General features: G+C 34.3%; 1 protein-coding gene across 4 annotated transcripts in view; it reads right to left on the reverse strand.

The window, feature by feature from the left end:
• BRWD3 (bromodomain and WD repeat domain containing 3) overlaps window positions 1-16,705 on the reverse strand; it is a 200,138-nt gene that overhangs the window by 113,870 nt on the left and 69,563 nt on the right. For all 4 annotated transcript variants that reach the window (XM_035711728.2, XM_035711729.2, XM_035711726.2 and 1 more), the window contains exons 9-11: window positions 13,197-13,297; window positions 12,014-12,084; window positions 10,742-10,842 (exon numbers count right to left, since the gene is read on the reverse strand). In XM_035711728.2, the coding sequence (XP_035567621.1) occupies window positions 10,742-10,842; window positions 12,014-12,084; window positions 13,197-13,297 (273 nt within the window). The remainder of the gene's footprint in view (window positions 1-10,741; window positions 10,843-12,013; window positions 12,085-13,196; window positions 13,298-16,705) is intronic.

Raw genomic sequence — 16,705 nt, forward strand, 5'->3', positions numbered from 1 at the left:
TTTAGCTTCATAGTAATTATAGATAAAAATGTACTTATCAACAATTGTTGAGTATTTTCTGGCTGTTTTTGGTTACTCTCTGTTCAATTTCATTCTTTGTCTTTCTTTCTTTTGCACTCTTGTGCTTTCGTAATTTTCTTTAGTGTTATGCTTAATTCATTTCTCATTCTCTTTTGTGTTCTACTACAGATTTCTGCTTTGTATTAAATGAGTTTCACACTGAACATCATATATATATATATATAAAAATTTTAAGTGACAGAATCTGACATATGAATACATTCTAAAACTATTCATCTTTATCACCCCTTGTGTGTTATTTTTATGTTGAATTTATTTATTTATTTATTTATTTATTTATTTAAAATTAATGTTCATTTTAACTCTGTTCATTTTGGATGCCTACCAGGGAAAATGGCAGAGTAGGAGGACCTGAGCTCAATCCATACCACTATATCCAAATAAATAAACTGGAGAGTAATTTGAACATTGTCAGAATAAACTCCACAACAAAATGGAGAGAAAAAGCTGCATCTGAAAGGTTAGGAAGGTCAGAAAGGCAGAGGGAGGCTGCTGGCAGAAGGGAGGGAGCTGTGTGCATGGAGAGCACAAAGGAACAGGCCTTCACACCAAGGAACTCACACAGAGAAGACTAATCGCTATAATGTTTGACTTTGAAAACCAGAGGGGCTAAATTCTGTGAATTTGTATAATTAGTGAGACTTGGAGCCTGAAACTTTAAAAGTCAGCTTACTCAGCACTGTGCCAGCCATGAGACTGAGTGACAGCTGGGCCATTGACCTTAAAGAGATAGCAACCTGCATGGAGAGGCAACATAAAAATAGTATTTTACACAATGCTGGGGAGCAAACAGGAGATAGATCTGTTCATACTGATTTCAGACCATGTTGCAGGACTTCAAAAATGAAGGACCCAGCAGGCGCGAGTTTCACCCCCATCCCTCAGCATAAACACGTGGTCATCTGCAGGAGATGGGGCTACACAGACACTTGCTATTTAACAGACTGGCAGTAGGCCACCTCCATGAGTTCTCCTGAGCACTCAGCCACTCCAAGCCTGCTGACCTGTGATGACCTGATGACCTCAGGGCAAATTTTGTTAAAGCCACACACTCCTCCCCTACTCACCAGTACATAGGTGCCCCCATGCAAGGAACCAGCGACCTCACAGCACACAACTATCTTGCCATACTGAACCATTTTGACCATGTAGTGACCAGCTGCTGAGTACAAAACTGGTGCTGTAGGGCCACGCCTTGTCACATGCTCCAAGCCACTATCATGCACCAATCATACGCAGGCATCATGATAGTCAGCACCCAACCTCCTACCCCCCAGCCAGCCCGGCAAGCAGTCCCCAGCCAATACAGTGCTTCTGGGGATGCAGCATAGGGCTAGTGGCCCAGTACAAAAGCTGCTAACACTACCACCCTACTCCCAAGTTCCTGGGTGGGCATGACCTTAGAACTAGCCTGCCCAGTTCCCACTAACAATACAGAGAACAAGGATATCCCACAACAGGCAGAGAATCAGTACAGGTGAATGCAATGAAAGGAAAAGTGACTCAGTCACAACAGCAGAGGACAAGCAACACACACACATGCGTGCATGCACACACACACAGTATACACTCCTGAAGTGCAAGATTCAGGTAAACGTGGGATAGTACGCTGCAGGGCATTCCAGGACATCTTTTTAAAGGCACTACTTTGAAGAGTAGAAGACATAGCTGACTTTATTAACACAGAGAAACAGACACAGAGAGGGAGACAAAATGAGAGAACTTTATCCCAAATGAAAGAACAGGAAAAGGCCATGGTTAGAGATCTAAATGAAACAGATGTAAGTAACATGCCTAGTAGAGAATTTAAAACAATGACCATAAGGACATTCACTGCACATAAGAAAGGGGTAGAAGACATGAGGAAGACCTTAGCACAGAGATAAAGAATAACACTACAGAGATAAAGGGGTCAATAAACAAAATGAGAAACATGCTTGATGGAATGAAGAGAACAATGGAAGAAGCAGAGAAACAAATTATTGATGGAGAAGACAGAATAATGAAAAGTACTCAAGTTTAACAAAAGAGAGAAAAAATAAATACCAAATGAGAATAGACTTTGGGAACTAAGCGATTCCATCAAATTTAATAACATTTTATTATAGGAGTTCCAGAAGAACAAGAGAGAGAAAAGGAACCAGATAATTTATGTGAGGAAATAATAGCTGAAAACTTCCCTAATCTGGAGAAGGAAACAGTTATACAAATCCAGGAAGCACAGAAAATCCATCAAAATCAACAAAAGCAGGCCAACACTAACACATGGTATAAATAAATGTGCAAAATATAGTGATATAGACTAAATCTTAAAAGCAGCAAGACAAAAGAATATAGTAACTTAAAAGGGAAAACCAATATGCTAGCAAGGAGACTTTTAAATGGAAACTTTGCAAGCCAGAAGGGAGTGACAAAGTGCTAAATGGAAAAAATCTGCAGCCCAGAATAGTCTATCCAGCAAGGCTATGATTCAGAATAGAAGGAGACATAAAGAATTTCCAAGACAAACAACCTAAAGGAATTCATGACAAACAAAACCAGCCCTGCTACAAATATTTAAGGGGACTCTTTGTGTGGAAAGGAGAAACAAAAAGTAACAGTATAATGGTTGGAAACAAACAAAAAAAAAAACCACAGTGAAAATAAATATTTCTGTAAAAAATCAGTTAATCTCACAAAATAAAATAACAGGATATAAATTATAACAACATACGCATTAATCATGGGGATTAGAGGAGTAAGGATGAATTCAAACTTAAGAAACCATCACTTTAATATAGACTTCTATATACAAAGGAATTTATACACAAAACTAATGGTAACCATATATCAAGAACCACCAATATATGTGTAAAAAATAAAGAGAATGACATCCAAACACATCACTAATCAGTATCAAGAAAACATGAAAAAGAGAAAAACAAGAAAGGATCAAAGAAAATCTTCATAAACAACTACAAAACAAATAATAAAATGACAATAAATAAATATTTATCAATAATTACTTTGAATGTAAATGGCCTATAAGTTCTAATCAAATATATAGGGTGACGGAACGGGTACAAAACAAGACCCATCTATGTGCTATCTATAGAAGACTGATTTTAGCCCTAAAGAAACCTGCAGATTGAAAGTAAAGGGATGGAGAAATATCACGCACATGGTAGTCAAAAGAAAGCCAGAGTAGCAATACTTACATCAGAAAAAAACAGACATTAAAAAAAAGACTAGCAAGAGTCAAAGAAGGTCACTATGTAATAATAAAGGGGAGACTCCAACAAGATATAACAACTATAAATATTAGCTGTACACAAATACATAAAACAGTTAATAACAAACGTGAAGGAACTAATCGACACTAAGACAATTTTAGTACAGGACTTTATCACTGCACTTACATCAGTGGACAGATATCTGAACAGAAAAGCAACAAGGAAACAATGGACTTGAATGAGACACTGGAATATGTGAATTTAACATATATATTCAAAACATTCCATCCTAAAACAGCAAAATAGACATGCTTTTCAAGTGTACACAGAATATTATCTAGAATAGATCACAAATTACCCCACAAAGTATCCTTAACAAATTAAAGATAGCAAAGTCATACTATGCATCTTTTCTGACCTATGAAACTATGAAACTAGAAGTCAATCACAAGAAAATTCTGGAAAGACCACAACACATGGAGATTAAATAATGTTACGCAACAATGAATAGTCAACCAGGAAACAAAAGAAGAAATTTAAAAATACATGGAAACAAATTAAAAAAAAAATAGTTCCAAACCCTCAATGCAGCAAAGGTATTTCTAAAAGGGAAGTTTTGGCAATACAGGCCTTCTTGAAGAAGAAAAATCCCAAATAAACAACCTAACATTATACCTAAAAGGTCTAGAAAAAGGACAAACTACACCTAAAACCAGCAGAAAGAAGGAAATAAAAAGATGAGAGCTGAAATAAACGATATAGGAACTAAAAAAACAATTGAACACATCAATGAAACCAGGAGCTTGCTTCCTTGAAAAAATTAATAAAATTGATAAACCTCTAGCCAGACTTACCAAGAAAAAAGAGAAAGGACTCAAATGAATAGAATCCCAAAGGAGAAAAGGGAAATAATCAATACCATAGAAATACAAACAATTATAGAAGAATACAATGAAAAATGATATGCCAACATATTCGACAACCTGGAAGAAATGGATAAATTCTGTAAATATATAAATGACCAAAACTGAAACATCCAGAAATATAAAATTGAACAGAACAATACCAACAAAGAAACTGAATCAATAATAAAATAACTAATTCATAACCAACAAAAGTCTAGGACCAGAGGGCTTCACAGGTAGATTCTACCAAATATTTAAAGAAGAATTAATACTTCTCCTCAAATAGTTCAAAAAATAGAAAAGGAAGGAAAAACATCCAAATTCATTCTCTGAGTACATTACCCTGATACCAACACAAAAGACACCACTAAAAATGAATGACAGGCTAATATCCCTGATGAACATGGATGCAAAAATATTCACCAAAATACAAGTAAACCAAATTCGACAATACATGAATAAAATTATTTAACAAGATCAAGTGGGATTTATTCCTGGGTTGCAACAGTGGTTCAGTATTTGAAATCAATCAATGTGATACATCACATCAATAAGAAAAAAGATAAGAAACATATGATCTGTTCAATAGATGTGGAAAAACCATTCGACAAAAGTACAACATCCAGTCATGATAAAATCCCTCAACTAAATAGGTTTAGAGGAAACATACTCTAACATCATAAAGGCCTTATGTGAAAACCCCACAACTAACAGTATCCTCAATGGGAAACAACTGGGAGCTTCTTCTCTATGGTCAGGAACAAGATAGGGATGTCATTCTTACCACTGTTATTTAGCATAGTACTAGGAGTCCCAACCACAGCCATTAGACAAGAAAAAGAAATAAAAAGCATTCAAATCAGCAAGAAATAAATCAAATTTTCACTATTTCCAAATGTCATGATACTCCTTACAGAACACACAAAAGACACTACCAAAACACTGCTAAAACTGATAAATAAATTCAGTAAAGTTGCAGGATACAAAATCGACGTACAGAAATTTGTTGCATTTCTATGTTAATGATAAAGCAGAAGAAGAAAGAGAAATTAAGGACTCAATCCAACTTATAACTGCACCAGAAATAATAAGATAGATAGGAATAAACCTAACTAAAGAGGTAAAAGACCTGGACTCTGAAAACTATAAAATGCTGATGAAAGAAAACATGAGTCATAGGAATAGAAAGACATCCCATGCTCATGGATCAGAAGAACAAATACTGTTAAGATGTATATACTACCCAAAGTAATCTACACATTTAATGAAATCTTTATCAAAATACCATGACCATTTTTCACATAGTTAGAACAAACAATCCAAAAATTTGTAGGGAACCACAAGAAACCTCAAATAACCAATGCAACCTTGAAAAAGAAAAGCAAATCTGAAGGCATCACAATTATGGACTTCATGTTATACCACAAAGCTGTAGTTTTCACAACAGTATGGTACTAGTATAAAAATGGACATATAGATCAATGCAAAAGAATAGGAAACTCAGAATTAAACCCACAAATACATGGTCAATTAATCTTTGAAAAGCTGGAAAGAATATTTAATGGGAAAAATCTAGTCTCTACAACAAATGGTGTTGGGAAAACTGGATTACCACATGTAAAAGGCAGAAACTGGACCACTTTCTTACACCATACACAAAAATAAATTCAAAAGGGATGAAAGACATAAATGTGAGTCAGGAAACCATCAAAATCCTAGAAAGAAAGGGCAATAACTTCTTTGACATCAACCACAGCAACTTCTTTCTAGATATATCTCCTGAGGCAAGGGAAACAAAAGGAAAATAAACTAATGGGACTGCATCAAAATAAAAAGTATCTGCACAGAGAGGGAAACAACAAAACTAAAAGGCAGCCTAAGCAATGGGAGGAGATATTTGCAAATGATATATCTGTTAAAAAAGATTAGTATCCACAATGGGAGGAGATATTTGCAAATGATATATCTGTTAAAAAAGATTAGTATCCAAAATACATAAGGAACTTATAAAACTCAACACCCAGAAACCAAATAATCCAGTTAAAAAATGGGCAGAAGCCATAAACAGACATTGTTTCCAAAAAACACATACAGATGTCCCACAGACACATGAAAAGATGTTCATCTTCACTTACCATCAGGGAAATTCAAATCAAAATTACAATGAGGTATCACCTCATACCTGCCAGAGTGGCTAAAATCAACAACATAAGAAACAACAGGTGTTAGTGAGGATATGAAGAAAGGGAACTCTCTTGCACTGTTACTGGAAATGGAAACTGGTGCAGCCACTCTGGAAAGCAATATGGAAGTTCTCAAAAAGTTAAAAATTGCACTACCTTATGATCTAGAGATTTTAATTACCCAAAGAATACAAAAAAACTAATTCAGAGAAATACATGAACCCCTATTTTTATAACATCATTTTTTATAATAGCCAAAATACGGTAGCAAGCCACATGTCCATCAGTTGATTAATGGATAAAGAATATATACAATGGAATATTATTCAGTTTTAAAAAAAGAATGAAATCTTGCCATTTGTAATGACAGGGATGGAGCTACAGAGTATAATGCTAATTGAATTGTCAGTGAGAGAAAGACAAATACCATATGATTTCAAGCACCTGTGGAATTTAAGAAGCAAAAGAAAGGAGCAAAGGGAAAGAAGAGAGAGACAAATCAAGAAACAGACTTTTACTTTATAAAGAACAAACTGATCTTTACCAGAGGAGTTTTGGAGGGATGGGCTAAATAGGTGATGCGGATTAAGGAGTGTACTTTTCATGATGGTCACTGGGTGATGCATGGAACTGTTCAATCACTATATAGTATAGCTAAAACTAATATAACATTGTTGACTAACTGAAATTACAAATTTAAAAAAACCTTAATTAGGGTAACCCCGGTGGCCCAGCAGTTTAGCGCTGCCTTCAGCCTGGGGTGTGATCCTGGAGACCTGGGATCAAGTCCCACATCAGGCTCCCTGCGTGGAGCCAGCTTCTCTTTCTGCCTGTGTGTCTGCCTCTCTCTCTGTGTCTCTCATGAATAAATAAATAAAATCTTTCAAAATAAATAAATAAACAAATAAACCTTAATTAACAAAATCTTTTCATTTTGTGTATCCCTGTACTATTACCTACTTAATTTTACCAATTTTTTGTTTTAAAATTCATTATTAGCTTCACGCATGTTTAATCCCCTACCTTTAATATATGTCTTTATTAGTGAGACATTTTACTTTCATAGTTTCTTATTACCAGTTAATTCTTTTTCTTTGCAGCTGAAATTCATCTCTTTAATATTTCTTATAAAACTGTTTTAATGGTCAGGGCACCTGGTGGCTCAGTCCTTTAAATGTCTACCTTCGGCTTAAATCATTATCTCAGGGTCCTGGGATCAAGCCCTGCATCGGACTCCCTGCTCAGTGGCGAGTCTGCTTCTTCCTCTCTCTCTGCCTCTGTGATCTCTCTCATTCTCACTCACTCTCTCTCTCAAATAAATAAATAAAAACCTTTTAAAAATAAATAAATATACAAAATTGTTTTAATGGTGACAAATTCATTTAGTTTTTGATTGTCTGGAAAACTGTATCTCTAATTAAATTTTGAATAATGTTACCAGGTACACAATTCTGGGTTGGATGCTTGCTTGTTTTTTTTTTTTTTCCTTTCAGCACCTTCAATAGGCCATGCTACTCCCTTCAGGCCTACAAAGCTTCCATTGAAAAATCAGCTGATGGGCTTATGGGGGTCACCTTTTATGCAGTAAGTTATTTTATTCTTGCTGCTTTTAAGATTCTCTTTCATTTTTAATATTTTAGTTTGAACGTTCCTTGATGTAGATCTCTTTGCTTTTTCTTATTTGGAACTCTGTGGGTTTCCTGGAACTGAATATCTGTTTCCTTCCCTAAGTTAGAGAAATTTGCAGCATTTCCTGAAGTAAGTTTTCTACTTTTTTGTCTCTCTCTTCTTTTGGGAACCCCTATAATGCAGATTTTATTCTGCTAGGTGTTATCCAGTACATCCCTTAAACTACATCAATTTTTCTATTTTTTTTCCCTTTTGCTGTTCTTGGTTATTTCTGGTGTACTGTCTTCTAGGATGCTCATCTGTTCTATTTTGTCTAGTCTGCCATTGAACCCCCTAGTATATTTACCACTTCAGCCCTTGTATTCTTCAGTTTCATGATTTCTCTTTGTTAGTTTCTTGTGGTTTATTTCTCTTTGTTGAATTTTTCACTGTGTTTATCCTTCTTTCATAAGTTTGGTGAGTATATTTATGACCATTACTCTGAATTCTTTACCAGCAAGATTATTTATCTCCATTTCATTAAGATCTTTTTCTGAGGTTTTCTCCTATTCTTTCATCAGGAACATATATACCTCTCTCCTCATTTTGCTGGACTCCATGTTTGTTTCTATATGTTACATAAAATAGTTACCTCTTCTTTCAAAAAATTTTAAATTATACGTGATATACAATGTTACATCCATTTCAGGTGTACAATTTGACAAGTTTATACATTATACTATGTTCACCACGAGTGTAGCTACCATCTGTCACCATACAATTCTATTACAATATTATTGACTATATTCCCTATTCAGTACTTTATACCCCCATGAGTATTTATTCCATAACTGGAAACCTATATCTCTCATTCCCCTTCACCCATTTTGCCAATTTTGCCACTTCCCTCTCCTCTGGCAATCACAGATCTTTTCTCTGTATCTATGGGTCTATTTCTGCTTTTTGTTTGTTTTATTTTTTAGATTCCACCTATAAATTAAATTGTATAGTGTGGCCTTGCATTGGAGATAAGCCTTATTAGTTCATCCATGCCCTAGCATTTGGTTGTTTCTCAGACATCTGTGATTGTCTAGAAGTAGGACAATTTGTTCTTGACAGGTCTCAGATGTTGAGGGTATGTCAAAACCTGTCACTGTTCTAAAGGGAGAGATCTCAGTGCCTAGTTTCAGGCTAATTGGAAGACAGATTATCAGGCAGTATCTTTTAAGATATGCAAATATAGAGTCTTTGAGTCCACAATTGTAAACTCTGATAACCTCCAGACCAGTTCCACAGGTGTCCCCTGGACAACATTTGCAAAAAATGGTAGCTTTAGACGTGTGTATAATCTTCTCTGTGAAGTAGTGGTGAGCTATGATGAGGTGAAGTGAGGGTGCTAACATGGTAAATCTCTGCCCATGTTCCCTGTGAGCACTTCTTTAGCCTCTGGATGTGTGACATACTCCACAAAAAAAAGGCTTTTTTCACATCAAACATGGGGATAGGTTTCAGTCTTCTGTTTGTGTAGTGCCCTGGACATGGTAGCCTGCCAAAGACTGTCTAACTGCTTCAAACCCATTGGGTCCAAAAATATAATACCCCCAGGTCACTAGAGCCAGGTGGTCAAGGAGTGTCCCCTGTATGGGCTGTGCATGCTCACCAGCTATGGCAGGAGGGCTGTGAATGTGGTATAGGGATGGGGTATTCAGCCCACCCGGTTGTGGTAGGATAGCCGCCACAGTTGCAGTGTGCATGGCCAGGGTGCTCCCATTGAAGCTAGCAGACTTAAAGACCTAAAGAAGGGGTTCCAAAATAGCACTCACCTATACCAGGACCAACAAGGTAAGAGAATGCAAAAATGGTGCTCTCCTATGTCCCTGGAAAGAGTCCCAACAGGTTTTTGCCTCTCTAGCAGATGCTTTAAGATTAGTAAATGAGTCTTCTTCACATAAAGTCTAGGAGCCTTACAAACTGTTGCTTTTGATCTGGGTCCCATGAAAAGTGAATCTGTGCAGGAGCCTTTTAAGAGTATATTTTTCATTCCCTATGGTTCTCTTAGAAATAAGTCTCACTGGGTTCTCACAGCCAGATGCTTTGGGGACTGATTTCTCCAGTGCAATTCCCAAGGGTAAGACTAACTGATATGGGACATAAATACCTTGCTCCTCAAGAAGAAGTTCCATATCATGAGATCACTCCAACTGTGGATTGCTGCTCCTGGGGTGGAGTTTTTTTTCAGGACCACATCTCTACTTCTCCTACCCATCTCGATGTGGCTCTTATATCCTTTGTTGTAGAGGCACTGTTTATCTAGCTTTTGGATCCTTTTCAGAGGGCACTGTCCCACATATAGCTGTAGATTTGTTGTGTTCACAGGAGGAGGTGATTTCAGGATCCTTCTATGCCACCATTTTTCAATGTTATTTTAAAAAGTACGTAGATTTTAAAGTAAGAAACAGCTCATATAATTAATTAATAAACACAGCAGGCTAAAAGATGATTTTCATAAACTATTACTAATATGTAGTATTTTCTTTTCCCATTTGGTCAAATAGAACTTGTTTTAAATACAACCATACTAAATCTAGAATCTCACACTGATCTTCATTACTACAAAAATATCTTACCATATAGACTGCAGTACCAATATATATTAAATGAAAGTACCTATTAGAAAAGAAGAAATAAAACCAACTTTCCAAAGATATTAAAAAAGAAAGCAACATATATAAGTTTCTCATTTTGCTCTTACCGTATGTGATTCTAATTCAGCAATTTTCTCAGGGATCTCAGAACCCAAATAATATATTCTAATCACATGGTCAGTGCTACCTGTTGTAATGAACATACCACCTGGAAGATTAAAAACAAATAAGCAAACATTGTACCAAGGAACTTTAAAAACCCTTTGATTGCCTTCTTAGTTATATGCTACCTTATATTAAGAGGGCTTCAAGAAACACAGGCTATCTTCAAATTATTAAAGACATATAAAATTTCAGATAAAAAAGTAAAATTAAATAGAAATATTTAAAGGGCAACTATACCATTCACCCAATGAAAATCCAACAGCTATACACTAATTACAAGCTTCTGAATAATAAACATTAAAGGTCAGAGTCTTGAGGAATTCATTTCTTTGTATTTATGTAAAATCATGATGCTCCAAAATTATTTATAAAATAACCTATTGCTACAATTCTCTTTACAGTGGCTATAATGGTATAATGTAAAATCTCAACCATTTGGGGGATTATGAGAATATTATAGACATGGATGGTGCTAATCCATTCAAAACAATTTGAATATACTTAAAGTCACAAAACTATCCACCTAAAAATGGTTATTAAAACAGTAAATTTTAGGAGTGTCTGGGTGGCTCATTCAGTTGAGTGTCTGACTCTTAGTTTCAGCTCCAGTCATGATCTTCAGGTCTTGAGACTGAGCACTGCATGGGACTTTAAGCTAAGCAAGGAGGACGCTTGAGATGCCCGTCCTCTACCCCTCCCCTCCATGCATGCATGCACAAACATGGGCACTCTCTCTCTTCAAATTAATCAATAAATAAATCTTTTTTTAATTAGTAAATCTTGTTATATTTTATCACAGTAAAAGATAAGGTCAATTAGCATGTGATTCTTAGCAGTAGAAAAGCACCATTTACACATTATAAAAGTGTCTTCTATATGGAACTACAGTACAAATTTTCTGAAATGTCAGGGCAGGATTTTAATGTTGAACTGTGTGTGTATGAGGGGAGAGTTGTACTTTTTACCAGCCAAATTTTGACTTATATAAAAATATATTAGAAAAAAAGGAAAAAACTCAAAAACTATTACATGTTAATTAAAGTCAAGAAAGGTTCATCTATTATATTATATGGTTCACATTTTGGGTATATTTCCACTAACATATACTTTTTTTCCAATACAAAATTAAAAATAGATTTATTACAAGTTGTAATAAATTAAACTGTATCATTTAATATTTTGGGTACTTGAAACTTTCACTTTTTTACACATACCAGAACTGAAAGATGAACAAGATATCTGAACTCCGGGTCTAGATCTCTCAGTAAATTTCACTGGGCGATCTCTAAGGGAAAAGTAAGATATTTTTATTTTCCATCATCCTCATTTAGCATGCAAGAATCTTTCCACACTGCTAGATACTGACAGATTTAACATCAATATTATAAAAACTACACAATTGAAGTACTTAAGAAGTACTATTCCCATCATTCAGGTTAAAAATGCATTAAACCTTGCAAACACTCTTTAAGATAACAGTATTATTATTATAACTTTACAAACAAATTACCAGATAACTTACTACCATTAAGAGTTCAAAGTCTTCTTACCATAGTAATAAATGAAACAAATACTCTTTACAAAAATTTTGTGGGATGCCTGAGTGGCTCAGTGGTTAAGTGTCTGCCTTTGGCTCAGGTCATGATTCCAGGGTCCTGGGATCAACAGGCTCCCACATCAGGCTCCTCGTAGGGAGCCTGCTTATCCCCTGCCTATGTCTCTGCCTTTCACTCTGTATGTCACTCATGAATAAATAAAATCTTTAAAAAAAATTTCTTTGGGTTTAAGTTAAATAGTATCTTCAACATTGGTTTCATAAAAATTTTATTCTAAAATTTCTAACATCTAATGGAAATAGGTATATATGTGTGTGTGTGTGCATGTATATATGTGTGTGTGTGTGTGTGTATTCAAAAAGTTGAAAATCTGGTTTAAACCAGGGTATCTGCATGCCATGAGTTTTAAAAATCCCAAATAAAGATAATCAACAACAGTAAAATAAGTATTAAGAATATATATATATATATATATATATATATATATATATATATACACACACACACACACACACACACACACACACACACATATACTTAAATGCATGGATTGGGCAGCCCCAGTGGCACAGCAGTTTAGTGCCGCCTGCAGCCAAGCGTGTGATCTCATAGACCCGGGATCGAGTCCCACATCAGGCTCTCTGCATGGAGCCTGATTCTCCTTCTGCCTCTGTCTCTGCCTCTTTCTCTCTCTCTGTGTCTCTCATGAATAAATAAATAAAATCTTTAAAAAAATAAAAATAAAAATAAATGCATGGACTGTTAAGAATTTCTCAAGGAAGTAAGGAAAAATAAACATGCTTGAGTTTGCACAAAATTTCTAACCCAATTCTAAACTTACCTAAACTTCATTGTTTTTACATGCCATTGCCAGAAACAGATTGTTCCATCAGCACCAGTAGAAGTGAGGTATCTGGTTGTGCCTTTAGTTGATGGACAAAACTATAAAAAAAAAATTCTAATTCAAATAGAAAGCTTTCATGTTCAAACTTATTTTAAACACAGCATGTTTTAAAATTATAATCATTTTAAAATTACCTTAAACAAATTCAATTAAGAATTTCACTTTCAAAAAATCAGTTAACTAAATTTCTTAAATTAATGAATAACTTGCAAAAATTTAAAGTATCAAGAAATTGTAGGAAAAAGACATCAAATTTAGGATAAAATATATTAGTCTTAAAATAATTAATTTTAGGGGAGCCTGGGTGGCTCAGTTAGTAGAGAATGCAACTCTTGATCTCAGGGTTATGAGTTCAAGCCCCACATTAAGTACAGAGATTACTTAAAAATAAAACCTTAAAAAATAAATAAAAGTAATTTTTAAATTACTGAATATCAAACTTTAAGATTATTTCATTACTTTTAATGAAGAAAAAAGTCACAACATGGTTATTCATTAAACCATTGCAAATCTGCTAAACATAAACTTATATAGCAATAATTATGGAATTTTTATAGTTCATATGCATAGGGCATCAGAAATCAATCTAAAATCAAAGCTTAGTAAGTTAATATCTAAATATTTTGGCCCTAATGTTTTACCTTAAATTCTAGCTTCTGTGACATATGGTAAAAATTTTGTTCTTTATAAATTTAAATCATTTTTCATTTGTTTTAGTACAATAAGTAAAATAGGTCAAACCTCTATACCATTGTGGAAAAAAACAGATTAAAAAATATACCTAAGTTGCCAATTTAAAGGATGACTACTACCCTAGATGAACATGAATGGCCTTATCATGTAGGATTCTCAGGCTCTGACTCTCAGTATATTATACATCCTCAGAAAACAATCACAGATAAGGGAAGAGTCATTGGGTTCCTGATGCATGAGATACAGGAAAGAGTTGAAAATCAAACCAGGGTATCTGCATGCCATGAGTTTTAAAAATCCCAAATAGAGATAATCAACAACAGTAAAATAAGTATTAAGAATCAAGATGCATAGGGTTTGAATAAATGTTTACCTCAAATCTAGAGAAAATGATCATTACAGATATTAGAAGTCATTTATCTAATTTTCTTGATTGGAAACACATAACCTCTACAAAGACTACAGAGTTTAAATCAAACAAATAGTATTAATTAATGTTATCCATTTATAGTTGAGAAATAGTAAAGAAACTAGTACTCAGGTAGTATGCCTATATTTCCCATTCTGAAATAGAGAAGGTTGCACTGGAAAACCTGATCCACAATTTATAGCAGGAGTCCGCAAATTATAGCCCACATGCCAAATCCAGCATGCTGTCTGTTTCTGTAAATAAAGTTTTACTGGAACAAATTCACCTTACACTGCCTGTGGCTGCTTTTGTACTGTAACACAGAGGTAAGTGTGACAGAATACAAATGGCCTACAAATCCTAAAATATTTACTATCAAATATTTAAATTTGCTGATCTCTGATTTATACACATGAGATAAATATAAAATAGTATAATTGTATTAAGTTTGAAGAAACATTAGAGCCTTTATTATCACCATTATATTTAAACATATTCATCAGTCACAAAGGAGGATTTGGCCTATTAATGTACTCTAGTTGGATTGTTTTTAAATAATAAATCATGTTAGATATTGTAAAAATTAAAACACTTATATGTACATTTCTGAATATAAATTAATATATAATTATTGAAGAAAATTTAGTAAATATAGAAAAACAACCAAAGCTACTTATAACCCCACCATCCAGAGGCAACCACTATTAGTATCATATCATTTTACCTCAATTTTGCTTATAAAAATAAAGAATCTGAAAAGGATATACATCATGATGTTAAGAGAGATAGTTAATTAGCAAAGAATAAGTAAAGCATATTGAATGCATGCTACATGGTACTGATTACTATGGACAAAAATAAAATTAAGATGAGATAAAGAGTGCTGGCCCAGGGAATAACTTAAAATTTTAGAATGGTAAAGTGGTCAGAGAAAGTCTCCCTGAGAAAGGTACATTTGCACAAAGTGGTTAGAAACAGAAGGAATAAACCTTGTGACTATCCAAGGAAGACCATTCCAGAGACATGAAACAGAGAGGAAAGACAGGAGTGAAGCTAGAGTGGTCTAAAAAAGCAAAGAGGGTAGCAGCTTAAGCAGAATGAAAACAGAAAACAAGTGGTAGAAGATGAAGTAAAAGATAGCAAGGGGCTGAGAATGTAGGCCTTACAGTGTGAGTCATTTAAACTTCAACTTTAACTCTGAAATTGGAAGCTACTGAAGTTTCTGAGTACCAGTGACATGATTTAACTTCCATTTAAGAACCACACAGCCTGCTATGCAGAGGTTAGACTGGGGCAAGAAAGGGAAGGGAAGAAGCAGGAAGATCCATTAGAAGTCTGTTTCAATAATCTAGGTCACAGATTATAATGGAATAACAATGATTAAGGTCATGATAATTGATCAGATTCTGGGTTTATTCCGATAGTAGAGCCAACATGATATGTTAACAAGTTAGATATGAGATAGAAGACAAAGAAAAAAAAAGGATGCTTACTCTCAGCAATTGGAAGGATAAAATTTGTTTAGTTAAGAAAGCTTTAGGAAAAATAGATTAGAGGAAGGAAGACAGAAATTCAATTTTAAATATGTAGACTTAGAGATTCATGACATTCATGTGATGATACCGAGTGGATAGTTAAATATATAAGTATGGAAAGTTCCCAAGAAGAAAATCTGAATTTGAAAATCATCAGCCTACAGATAAATCCAAAGCCATGAGACTTAATGAGTTATCACTAAGGGAAAGAATGGGATAGAGATCCATGGATCTTTAGGGAGTTCCCACATTTAAACAGAATGAGTTACAAATTAGAAAATGAGACTATGACGTCGCCAAACAGTATCATAAACACTTTTCAATATAAGCAGTTGTTTTTTTTTTTACATTATATGAGATTTATTTACAAATTCTAGAAATAATCAGATAAGGTGTTAGGAATACAAATAACTAATAATATAAAACAAAATCCATGAAATAATTTCAACTGATCAAAAATTTGATGTAAAATTTAAAAAATCCAATATACATTAAACCTAATTCTTTCTAGCTCCTCATACACATGTGATATTTTATTAAATAACACAAAAACATTGACTGACATACTGCTTAGTGACTAAAGAAGAAAGAAAAGTAAATGGGAATAATTATCTCATCCACAAAAGTGGTCTCCTTGACCAAAGTATAAAACACAGTTTCAGAAGTATTCCTCTTTTGCTCTCAACACAAAGACGAGGACAAGTTCTGCTGAACTAAGCAGAACTTAATATTCTTAAATATTAAGAATATTAAATACTTAAATACTTAAGTTAAATACTCAGAGTTAAATACTCTTAAATACTTAAATT

This window comes from Canis lupus, chromosome X (genome assembly GCF_003254725.2).
Source record: "Canis lupus dingo isolate Sandy chromosome X, ASM325472v2, whole genome shotgun sequence".
NCBI lineage: Eukaryota > Metazoa > Chordata > Mammalia > Carnivora > Canidae > Canis > Canis lupus.